Below are 12890 nucleotides of genomic sequence, written 5' to 3'. Positions count from 1 at the left end.
GAATTAAAGATTATAATATACGTTATCTGAATGGTTATTAAATAATTTTACATTTTAATAACAATTTATAGTTTTTATTGCAAACATTTGATTCTTAAATATTTTTTTAGATAAATGATAATTTTATTAACATAAAATTAAAAGTAACAATAAATATTTAATTATTTGATATTAAAATATGTAGTTGTTTTTAAATTTAAAATAAAATAAAATATAATTGGGTTTTGCTTATACAAAATTATTTATTCATGGACGAAAATATTTATGCTATGACCAAAATATATATGACAGTAGTGCAGAGCGGAGTTGTAACCTTTAAAGTTATTTATCATGGAGGTTACTCGACATAGTAAGGAATATAAGATCTTATGTTATTATTAAATGTCCATCTAGTAATACATATATTCGTTTTATTCACAATACATTAAAGCCTAATTTATTGTCATAATTTGATCAAAGGTTTGGTTTTTACTTTAAGGGTAACAATTACCTTATTATTAATAAAACATACAAAGAAAATATATGTAAAATGTCGAAAAGCGTATTTATAATCACTAAAATAAAGATTTAATGAATATAATAAATTTTATTTCAGCAATTATCAATTGAAAGATATTTGTGCAATATGCTGTAAAGTTGTAGTTAATAACCTTCGAGTATTTATATATTTATATTGATAGCATTAGTCAGTAGTTTAAATTAATTTATTTTATTTTTTTATACGCTCGATACTTTTTACTATATGATATCAATGTTTTTCCTTTAATTCGCGTGTATTCTGTATTCCATAATTTTACGTACCATATGTGGGTATGCAAATTATTTTACATTCGATAAAGTAAAAGATATATTTTTAACCTTTTGTCAGATTTCGCAGAGCTTCTACCAAAAATCGAAGCAGCGATTAAGGCAGCTGACTTTTTAGCAGTCGATGGCGAATTTACAGGCTTAACGAGCGGTTCAGCTGTCAACACATTTGACACACCGCAGGAATGCTATATAAAATTTAGAGAAAGCGTGAAAGAGTTTTTACTCGTTCAATTCGGATTGAGTATATTTCGTTGGGATGCTGAAATATCAGCATACAGGAACTGCAGTTTTACCTTCTACATATTTCCAAGGCAAGAAATAAAATCTACTTTTGACAAGATTTTCAAATGTCAAAGTTCATCTATATCATTTTTGGCAAAGAATAAGTTTGACTTTAATAAACTATTTTATGAGGGTGAGTTTTTTGTAAATACTTTTATTAAAAATGGATATCATAATATTTTATGAATATTTAGGTATATCATACCTTGACACTACGGAAGAAGTAAATTTGAGAGAACGAATAGAAGAAAAACACAATTTGGAAGGGACATTTATATCTAGTGGAATTAATCCTGACCCTGTTCCTGTTTCTGACAATATGCGAGCTCAAGTTGATGAAATTAGGTATCATGTTCATTTTTTTGTTTTGTATGTCGTCGTTTCATATTTAATATGATCTATAATTGTCAAAAATGAGATATCAATTTAGTTATTTTGTATTTCTTAATTCTTCATTATCATTCATTTAAACATTCTGCACCTTCAATTTATTCATCACCAAAAATGTTTTTAATTATTTTTATGTAGTTTCTTCACAAAAGTTACACATATATTACGATAGGCTTCTGCAGCTTTTGATCCGAGTTTTAACCTACAAAGCAAACATACTAGAATTACACTCTGTGCTTATGATATTGTGGCGACCAATTTAAGTTGACACAGAAAATATTCACAATAATCAATTATGTTATACGACAAGAAATTAGCTCATTTTGGAAGCCGTAAAAGCTAATGCAATTTTTATCTATACCTATCACCGCCAGAGAAAAACGCACTAAAATTTTATGGAGTTCTTGAACCTATACATTTATCCCTGACCTTTTCAATGTACACAAAATCAAAAGTGAAAAATAAAGTAGAGAAGTAAAATGGCAGAAGAATTTTTGATCTCATCTTATTACAATGTAATAAAGTTTATTCGAAGATTATTAACCACCTGATAAATGTATCAAATACAGCATATTAAAGTTGCGGCGATGACATATGTACCTTATATTATAATTTAATGGGTAATTGTATATCATTTTTTTGGTTGTATATTTCAGTAGAGAAATTTATAGATTTTTAAGAAATCACGAAAAAAAGACTGTAGAGTTCAAAAATCTAAATACTTTTCAAGCGAAAGTAATGTATCAAGAATTACAAAAAAGATTCAAAAATGAGATATTTATTCAGTCCACGATAGTGGACAACGAGAGGTATTTCAATATCTATAGAAATATATAATATGTTTTATAAGCTCTTTATTTATTCGTTTTTTTTATTCAAGGGTACTGGTAGTCTCTCGTGGGTTGAGTGAAAAAGAGAAACTAATAAAATTGGAAGAAGCTCATACTAAGGAATGGGCTGAAGTTGACGCAGCTGTTGGTTTTTCCGCAATAGCCAGATTAATCAGTGACTCTGTATATTATTCATTGAAGTGATTAAATTCAATATACTGTAAAATTGAATTTATTAAATTAATTTATTTCAGGAAAAATTAATCACTGGACACAATGTAGTTTTAGATTTATTACATACAATGAACAATTTCTTCTGCCCGATTCCTGAAGATTATAGTGAATTTAAATCTTTAGCATCGCACTTATTTCCAAAGTAAAACATAAAGTAAAGATGTATATTTTTAAATCTAAATAATGCTTATTAATAATATTTTAGCATAGTAGATACAATGTCTATCGCCAAAGGAAATTCAATGAGAGATTTATTGAATATATTCGATTTAGAAGGAATGTTCAATGTATTGAAAAGTAAACCGTTCAATCTCCCTAAAATTGGTATGCCTTAAATGAATTATTAACCAATTCATATTGAATGCACTTTTTTATAAACATTTTTTTTATAGAAAATGAAAACATAGAAGGACTTGTGGGACATTCATTAGATGGAGACAAATTTCACAGTGCCGGATTTGACGCATTCATTACTGGCGTTTGTTTAGTATCAATGTACGATCACTTGAAGAAGACTAATAATTTAAGTGCAAACGAGGCCCACATTAGTTGCACCTCTAATGTTTTAAAGCCTTATTTGAATAGATTATTTTTATATAGAACTGCATTCCAAGGTTCACCGTACATTAATTTAGGCGGAAGAGATCGTGAGTATATTTTTAATACTAAATAAACTAAAGTAAATAAATATATATATTAATTATATGTAATTCTTTTAGCCAATCCGAATAGGAATCACGTTTTTCATATTGTTTTCCCGAAAGAATGGAAGAGAAGCGATATAAATGAGTTTTTTGATACTTATGGTGCGATTATTATTCCATAGTATTAATGAATACAAGAATAAATTTTATAGTTTAATTTTGCTTTTGAAGGTGGTTTAAGTACTGTGGCGTTCATAGATGATACTAGTGCTTATGTGTCTTTGAAACAACATAACATGACAGATATTGTAAAAAAGTCGATGAATTTGTTGAACAGCAAGTGTCGACTTACTCAGTTTAGAGATTATAAGGAAACCCGTGGAATCAAATTACACGAAATATACGACGAAGATGTGTCACAGAATCTTAATTTAAAGCGAAAGCTTGACGAGTAAGTATTTTTTCATTATTACTAATGTTTGTTACTTGATTTTGTCCTTCGTTATTTCTTCGAAAATATGTCATTTATTATATTTTTTTATTCTATTTGATTTTCATTATTAAAATTAATAAAAAAATAATTTCTAATATGAAAACTGCTATTTACATTTTTTTCTGTTGAATGCAATCAAATTTATGTTATCATGTGTGCATATCTTGCAGTCAGGTCTTTATTTTCATAGAATATAATTCGACGTTATTGATATTGTAAATTATTAATACTTTCATGATCAGTTTTTAAATCATGAACGATTTATGCGATAGTATAGATACACATCTCTGCTGGCCTTGTCTGCGTTACATTATTTCTAATCGTCTTCTACGGAGATCAGGTTGAATTCCTGAATTTCAGACTTCTTAACCAAGAATTTCAAACTTTTTAGACCAGGTTTGATGTGAAGCAGAAAGCGGCTGCTCTTTTGGTCTTCTTAAAGTCGTCATGGTCGGTATTCTGCATAGGAATCTATGACATGCTTTGTGAGAATTCTTCTTAACTCTTGTATGTTCAACGTCAGTAGCGAAGTTGTAAAAAATTCAAGTTAACACCTAATGTGCTGCACTTTTTCGCGAAAAAACACACATACAGTCGGCGTATATGCGCTTGATCGAAAAAAGTGCCAAATAATAGCAATTTTAAAATTGTCATATTACTAAAATTACACTACTGATAATTATAAAAGTTAGTGTGGGCACTCACCAAATACAATATTAATGAGAACTTTTCGGTCGTGAATATTCAATTTTCACAAAATCGTTGTCGGCTTTTGCAAAATGCCATAAGGCATAAAATGATAATTCAGAATACGAACACCACATATGTGACTATCCTAGAATTTGTCGGCATCGATTCTAAATGACAATTCCTTATGGTTTGACATTTATATAAACCGATTTATAATAATATATAAGAATATTTGAAAAGATATTTCTTAACAAAATCTTGAACCACTAATTATTTTTTAATTATTTTATTTTGTATGGAAAGAATTATAATAACGACATCTGTTAGAAGAATATACTATCTAAAGTATAATTAATCCCTTTTGGTGCCCTAAAATATTCAAAGATGTCAGTAAGAGTCTGTTAAAGATCGAGTTTCATAAAATTATGTTAACATGCAACCGGCTGTAGGACCAAGTCCGCAAAAAGCATGTTAATCGGATTCCAGCGCTTTAAGTGTTAAGACTTGTGAAAGTTCCAGATAGAAGTGTATTCCGAAAGGAAAAATACTCGCACTACATAGCATATTTGTGCTTATTCTCTTTTGGAGATAGTGGAGGTGTCAATGCGACAATTGGGCGGAAACAGTCTAGGTTACTTTTCTTATAAATCCTTTTGCAGATATGGTCATAATTTAAACAGCTGGAGATTTAGCAACACTTGTAATTTAGGTATCTGCTTGCACATTCCAACAACTTGTCCGCACTTGTATTGCTCCCTGTGTATAGACACTTCATCTGAAAGGTATTATTGCAAGTGGCCCTAATCCGTCCAATTCTCCGAACGTCACGTGCGCTTGAATAACATCGGCGTGATAAATAAACTTGTTTTGCAAGTCGCAATTAATTTCATTACGCTTTTAACGAGTAATTGCGATAAATTTTAGTCTCACACTCAACGAGTGGTCCCGAAAGATTTTAAAATAAATCTCTTCTTTGTACATTTATGTGACATATAAAAATAATATCAGATATGTTCATTTTTTATGGTTTCTCTACCATACATATGTATATGTGGAAATTTATAAATATTAAACCAAAAATCATACAATTAAAAAATAAAAAAAATGCTACTTAATTTTAAATGCAACTGTATATGAAAATATATATCTAATCCAGTTAAACAAAACAACTAGTTAAATATCAATAATATATTTTTTTAAATTTTATTGTTTCTATGCGCCACTGCTTGTTATCTCGATTATTTTCTATTTTGATTGTATTAGGATCAGTTAAGTCTTGCAAATTTTCATTTTCAGAAATATTCACACTTTATCAATCATCTTAAACTAAAATTTAAATAAAATAAAAATCATTTCAGAATTTATCATTACTGTTTATTTATGACACATGTACAATATGTAATTAATAATTTATATTAATTAATAACTAATGGAAAAAATAAAAATACATAGAAAAACATATAGTAATTAAAAAAAATTGTTATACAAATATATTATCTATAAAAAATAATTAGAATGATACACATATTTAATTACCAATAGTATGCTACTCTTAGCACAATCAGAGTGCATAAAAATTAGGATCAATTAATTCAGTTCGCAATATTTATTATTATCCACGGAGAATATAAATTATTCCGAATATAATTTAATTATTAACTATTGTTGTATTTTATAAAATTAGACACTATGTTAGCTTTCTTTAAAATCATTATTAAAATATTTTTTACTTCATTCGCAACTTAGTTCAGAGTGATCTATGTAGATGTCTGCGTTTATTATATAAATAAATAACGTTTTTTGCATTTTACTTAAAGTATTTGTAATAAGTAATTGTGTAGTGTTTGATTATAAATTAATATATTTTTCTTTATTTTTTCTTCTAATCTTTTCAATTTTTTTCCAATATATATTAACTTTCTGGACTAAAGTTCGGTTCAAAAATAAATTTCTCTTTACTTTTCATAAAATAAAATATCAGTTTATCAAAACAATATCGTAAAAAGACATTTGAGAATAATTAAACAAACTGAATAGTGTTGCTCGACTAATTTTTTTTTAATTGAATAAAATATTTGAATTTTATGTAGATTTCGTTAGAAATAATATCTAATGTATCATAGATACCATATTATTAAAAAATAATAAGCAGTTATATAGTTTATCTTATTATTATAGATACATCATTTACCCATCTAATAATCCATTTTTTCAAAATATCAGTTCTGTGTATAAAAAACTCGTTAAAATTTGTTTTGACTTCTTAGCTGAATATTTTTATTTATTTTGCAAGAAACGGTTTATCTATTCACGCGCAATTGAAGTACCATAAAATAAACATTTACTACTTTACTTTGCGATTGGTTCGCATTTTTACCACATAATAGTTATACACTACACATATTTTTAGTTTCGGTGGTTGCATTATTTCCTTTTTGTTCCGACATCCTTATTTTCAGCTATTGTCGATTTATAAAGTTAAAGATGACTTTCATATGATTAAACACGAATGTATTTTATGAGTATTTTCAAGAAATTACAAAAAATATGGTTTGGGACAAAATTAAATAATTTACACGACTTAAATATGACAATATCTCGCATTACTCTCGAAATATCTGTACTAAAAGTAAGGTTAAAACATAATTATTTTGTGGCCAATTTTGTTGATTTAAATATATTCTTATTAAAATTATAAAATAAATATTTAAAACGTTTTCAAGAAAGATGGATGTTATATTTTATATCTAATTTTTACAATGTTTATTTTGTTGAATTATAAAGAAAAATTCACTTCAGATACAAATATTTTAGGAATTTACTTTGAATTTGTTCTAATAATAAGAACATTTTAATTTACTGGAATTCAATAATTCCGGTCCGTATTCCAATATGCCCCACATGTTAGTTGTATAATATATTTTGTAGAATTTGCCTTCTTGAGAATTCCTTCAAGATCTCGCAAGATCTTTATAGAAATTGACATACTTTTCCCAGTTGAATTGTGAACGATTATTGGATATTAAATTAAATATATTTTTATCACAACCATTGTTTTTAAATTTATTTTTATTATTATTTTGACAGATGTTTTCGTTTTAAAATTAAATTTTGTCATCGGAATAGACTATCTGTAATTGCAACTATACATTGCGGCGACCGGTAATTTTTGCCATGTCGCAGAGTCCGTGGCTTCGGTTTACATTGATTTTGCTTTATGCGCTTCGGATTTGAGTTTTCCGATCATATTCTTAATTGATTTTGTGGTTGTTGCTCAGATGCGACGCAATGCATACAAACGATGGCAAATACGCGTCGTTTAATGCATACAAATCGTGTCACGGAGCGATTTATTAAATTTATTATACGCTTCAAGCATAAAGTATATGCCTTGATAGTTGTAATGGACTATACATATATTATATTATGTTTGCATGTGTGTTTATTATAATAATATATCTGCACGCGTGTATATTATTAAAATACATTTTTCGTTGCAATTTGTATTTACAATGTATTTTTTAATTAAATAGAATATTTCTGACGTAAGTTTTTCGTAGACCTCAAAGTTTAAAAGTAAAATATATAGCTAATATAACCTCTTTAGAAAACATTTTTTTGTCGCGCAACAATATATTGTTAACAAAAATTAAAAAAATATAAACTTCGTACATTTGTACTGAAACCTTTATTATCTATCGTATTTGTTATTATTAAACCGTCGCTTATTAATGTATGTATCATACATATATACGTTGCGTGGCACTTGATGTTAACGCGAGATTATTAAAAAAAGATTGGTTGTTCATTTTGCCTGTGATCACAGGCATTTTGACTGTGATGAGTTGGGAAAATACTGTCAAAATACATTTTATTCTAAATAAATTATCATTAAATGCTATTATTTTTCGTATTTAAAAAAAAATTAAATCTGGTATAAAAAGTAACGGAAAATTACTGCATCTAATTCATTTCCCATGTAGGCCGCGCACCGAGAAAATATTATCTATAAAAGCCTAAATAATTATGTAATTGAGTTTTTACGAAAATTTATTTTGAAATGTGTTTTAACTCTTATATGTAAACTCAATATTCTTAAGACATTATTGTTCTAAAATAATACTCTAATTATTCTTTTTTACGATCTATTCTTCAAACATTTTATTTTTGAATAAAAATGGTTATTTCAATATAGGAGTGGATGTAGAAAATATTTTTATTGTAAACTTAGTGGTGGTAGGATGTCAGCGAATTAAAGAAAATATTTTTATTTTGTATATATTTTAGCTATTCCTATATACATATTTTTAATAAGCTATATATAGGTATTCGAGTTTTTTTATGTACATATATCATATATTAGATTATTTTATTTGAAATGGCCGATTTTTTAGTGAGATATAAAACGCTCTATTTTCTTACCGACATATTTTTAATCAGAATAGGATCCATATACAGAAACTTAAATCTTCATTTTTAGAAGTTGCGAAGTCGTCAAATCTTTTATGTCAGTCTTAATATTGAATTTCATGTTTCAAGGAATGAGTATAAATGTGATAATCTGTGGGGTAAAGGTCAGGGAATTATGTGAGATAAGGCAAAATTTCAAAAATTAATTCATTTAATTTTATAACAGTAATTTGTGAAGTATAAGGTCTTGCATTTTTATGGAGTAATATCGTTCCAAGTTTGCTTACTTACATTGGATATTTTATGGTATTAGTAGCGTAATAGTCTCCCCTGGTTTAGGTAACGATCGATAAAAAAATCCCCAGAATATTAACATACTGTCATAACCATATTTTTTTCGGTTAAAAATTCCTGCTGTCTAATCATTATCATGATCTTAAATTGGTAAATTTTATTTTGTAAAAACATTACATTTTCTCTGCCGATTTTTTTTATTAAATAATTTTATTCGCCATATATGTATATTATATTAGCATTGACACCTTGCTATATAATATAATGACATTAAGAATACCTTAAAATTCGCAGGAGATTTTTCCGGTCGATGTAATTTTAATCTTTTTAGATGTTGGTGTGCCATTTTTGTGCCACTACAGTGCCTCATGTGAATAACAATGTTTGATAAGAAGTCCTGATCTATGATTTTTGCAAGTTATTTCTTCTTCAGATTGAAATATTCTTGTAACGATTTTTTCATTATTTAATTTTTTGTGTTATGAAGTCGTAGATGGGACTTCTAGAGTGATGATCGTCGATGAACTACACTCGTGTTTGAAGATCCACGTTATCTGTAAATCACCGTGTCTGCGATGGCTTACAAGACTTACGTAATCTTACTTTAAAAAATTGTGTTTAATTTTTTTATAATTCCTCATCAAAAATGTTTTTTTTGGTACAATAATTTAGGCAGCGCAGTGAAAATTTTACTGTTTTTCTTTTATAGTTTACATTATTTTTAGAAATTTGTTATTTCTTACATCACAAGTGCATGCAAATCAATTGCATCTGCAAAAATGAAGGATTATATCCGATCTAACCGTCGCGTCGGTGTTGCGAATTGATCAAACGTTCCAAGCGTGGGTTCAAAGAGTTCCGCGCGAAATATAATTCATGCATCCGAGAGATCCTACATCCTGCTATATTTACGATCCGACGTTCGACCGGTGTGTAGCCATCGTTCATGCGTTGTTCGACATTCGCTCGATTAATTTCGCATCGTGTTAGTATCGTGTCGGACGGACTCGAGTGTTTCCTTAATTGGCCACCGAACATGGCGCTGTCGGCGTAATTAGTCGTCGGATCGTCCCTCGGCCGACCTTTGGCCGCGTCGACCATTGTCGACGTTTCGCCGCTTCGGACACATGCCATGTTCACAGACGGAACAACCGGCGACTTTCTTCTGGCGAACGGGGATTTTTTAAGGGTCTAGATCGGCTATGGGGCTAGGGTTATCAAATCGTAAAATGAAAAGCCAGAAGAAAATCAACTAATGACGATTTTCTCTACATCATCTAAATTTTCTCGCAGTACTACTTAAATTTTGCAATTATGTTGTGCAACACTCTTCTTTATATTATATCATTATTATATTCGATATATGCAGGGCCGGCCCTAGGTTATTGTGCGCCCCAAACAAAAACTAAATTTGCCCCCCCCCCCCCCTATTAATACTTTATTAACTCATATTATATTTGACACTATATTTTTTTTTGCGATTGTGGGTATTTAAGAATTTGTAGTTTTATTTTCGTCACGATTTTTTACGCGTGAAATAATCTAAAGAGTGCACAGTAGTGTATACAAAAAAATAATATCAGATTATATTCTTTAACAATATTGTTTGATAATTTTAAGTAAATATTGCGCCTTTATTTGGTATCACGGCGCCCGAGGCGATCGCCTGTACTGCCTGCCCCTCGGGCCGGCCCTGGATATATGTAGGTATAAGCTAATATGTCCGATTGATTCTAGCAAATTAGACTTGCAGACGGTTCTCGCGCTCCAAAAAAATAGTGTAATGAAAAGCATGAAGCGTAAAATGCAATAAAGCCATCAGCAAGTCTAAATTACAAAAATCAGTCAGGCCAGACGTAATAGTGGTAAAGGTTATGGCTGCAGAACAATTCAAAACCATTAACACGTATAAAAAGGTGTTTTTGTATTTGTAAATATTTTTCAAAAATAATCCTTTAGAGTTGATTCCAATGTTGAGTTTAAAGTGCTACTTTCCATGTAATCTTCGCACATATGCATACATGATTCCTACCTCCGATACTGTCATGCAAACTTAGATCACAATGCTTTCACCTTATGTTTAAGATGCTGCCATTTAAATTTAGCTCTAATGATAAATTATGTAGTTTATAACTATTTAAAGATTTGTGTTAAAATGATTTTCCTCTAATTTTTATGTGTCTAGTCTCAGTGTTGAGCCTATTCCAATTTTATTTTTATTTCTAAAAGAGCTTTTCAACCTCTGTGTCTCATTTCATTCATCCTTTTTACCGTCTGGATGAATTTCAGATTAAAAAAATAGTAAATACTGTATAAAAGTAGATATTGAAGATTTATTTTATAAATTGCCATTTTAATAAAAATCGTGGAAATAAATTTGGCCGCGTAGCGTTAAGTTTTTCATTTATTTATGAATTTCCTTTGCTTAATAAAAATTGGCCTCGTAGCGCAAACTTAAGTTTTATTTAATAATTATTATATTACAATTTTTTTTTTATTAAAATATTATTATATAATATTTCATGATGTTTTATATTCTTACTATGTTATTGGGGTATCTAGTTAGACTAGGACGGCCTAAATTTAAATAAGTAAAATAAATAATAAACCGCCATTATTTTAAGACGAGGATCATTTGGTCATATAGTGCGATATTATAGATATTTTATTTCTAGACTACCATTTTATTTTACGGAGTCAATAAATTGAAAGAAAAAATCTTTTATGTATGAATAAAGATTTTAACCCATTGACCGCGGATGACTTCTAATGGCACGCAAAAATATATGCAAAACATGTGCGATTCGAGCCAGAACGGTCTCTGGTTTAGGTCTTTTGGGGCTTCTCATATGAAATTTAGAAGGTTAAAAACGCATCTTAAAGTGTGTCGACAATAATAATTATTCTGCCCTTAAATTAAAAATAGACAAATATTTAAAAATTACAATTGATACGACCCGAAAAATATTTTGCTCCATTTTATTTTTTATACGAAGCTCATTTTTTCTGAAATGCAAATATCAAGCAGCGCAGCGATAATGTTCAAATTTGTTTTTAAAAATGCGCTTCAACATTTTCACATTTTTTAAAGTGATAAAAATTGAAATTAGTGCTATTATGTATTATTTATAATTTTAAATCTAATAAGCAAATTGTTTGTTTCAGAGGTGACTCTTCAAAAGCAGCCACTTCAGGTATTTCTATTGATTTGTATACACATTTAATATATATAAAGTAATTCAATAATCCTAATAAATTATATTACAGAGCCACCTGTTAAAACTAAGGTTTCAGTTGGAGTTTGCACGGATCCTATTCCTAGAAAAAGTTCTGGAAGATCGCACAGGCACAAAAAGGAACGTAAGCTGAGTCACACGTCTTCCGGTAGCTTTTTGGTAGACGACAAGAAGAACGAAGCTTCAAAGAGCGATACTGCACCTAAAACTTTCGACGAGAATAACGTTTGGGAGTAGCGTTCTGAATTTTTAAAATTATCAACACTGACATTTCAATAAAATTAAGATAATGATAATTTTTAATATATTGTTAAGTATATGAAACTTATGAATGTTGTGATTTTTATGTAACTTATCTATATAATAAAATATGAACTATTGCATAGTCATTATTAGAAACTTATTCGAAAATACATATTCCCCCTTAATTTATATTACCTTGATAGACATGAGACTTTTGTATTAAATACATAAAATACACGTATGATTGTTGTATTTTTAAAAATATGTACAACTATTCGATCTTTTAGGATAATAAATATGTGTCATGAACTACTCATTGTTTTTTTTATTGTTG

At 28.6% G+C, this 12890-nt stretch overlaps 1 protein-coding gene across 1 annotated transcript; it reads left to right on the top strand.

Annotated features, from left to right (window-relative positions):
- The first annotated feature begins 258 nt into the window (after window positions 1-258).
- LOC148227448 (poly(A)-specific ribonuclease PARN-like) lies at window positions 259-12868 on the top strand. The gene is made up of 12 exons (XM_088201616.1): window positions 259-349; window positions 869-1225; window positions 1287-1437; window positions 2139-2291; window positions 2363-2495; window positions 2567-2688; window positions 2752-2870; window positions 2939-3193; window positions 3266-3352; window positions 3422-3641; window positions 12243-12271; window positions 12345-12868. The coding sequence occupies exons 1-12, from the start codon at window positions 331-333 to the stop codon at window positions 12548-12550; spliced, it is 1851 nt and encodes a 616-aa protein (XP_088057742.1). The 5' UTR covers window positions 259-330; the 3' UTR covers window positions 12551-12868.
- The last annotated feature ends 22 nt before the right edge of the window (window positions 12869-12890 follow it).

This window comes from Plectrocnemia conspersa, unplaced genomic scaffold (genome assembly GCF_051122295.1).
Source record: "Plectrocnemia conspersa isolate PC_06_02 unplaced genomic scaffold, ASM5112229v1 ptg000013l, whole genome shotgun sequence".
NCBI lineage: Eukaryota > Metazoa > Arthropoda > Insecta > Trichoptera > Polycentropodidae > Plectrocnemia > Plectrocnemia conspersa.
The sequence above is the reverse complement of the archived record's forward strand: the minus strand, read 5'-3'. Positions and strand labels throughout refer to the sequence as shown.

Excerpts from the sequence above, each read along its gene's own strand:
- LOC148227448 (XM_088201616.1), top strand. Across the intron at positions 1,438-2,138 it reads GCTCAAGTTGATGAAATTAG|TAGAGAAATTTATAGATTTT; the intron begins GTATCATGTTCA and ends TGTATATTTCAG. Across the intron at positions 2,871-2,938 it reads GTTCAATCTCCCTAAAATTG|AAAATGAAAACATAGAAGGA; the intron begins GTATGCCTTAAA and ends TTTTTTTTATAG.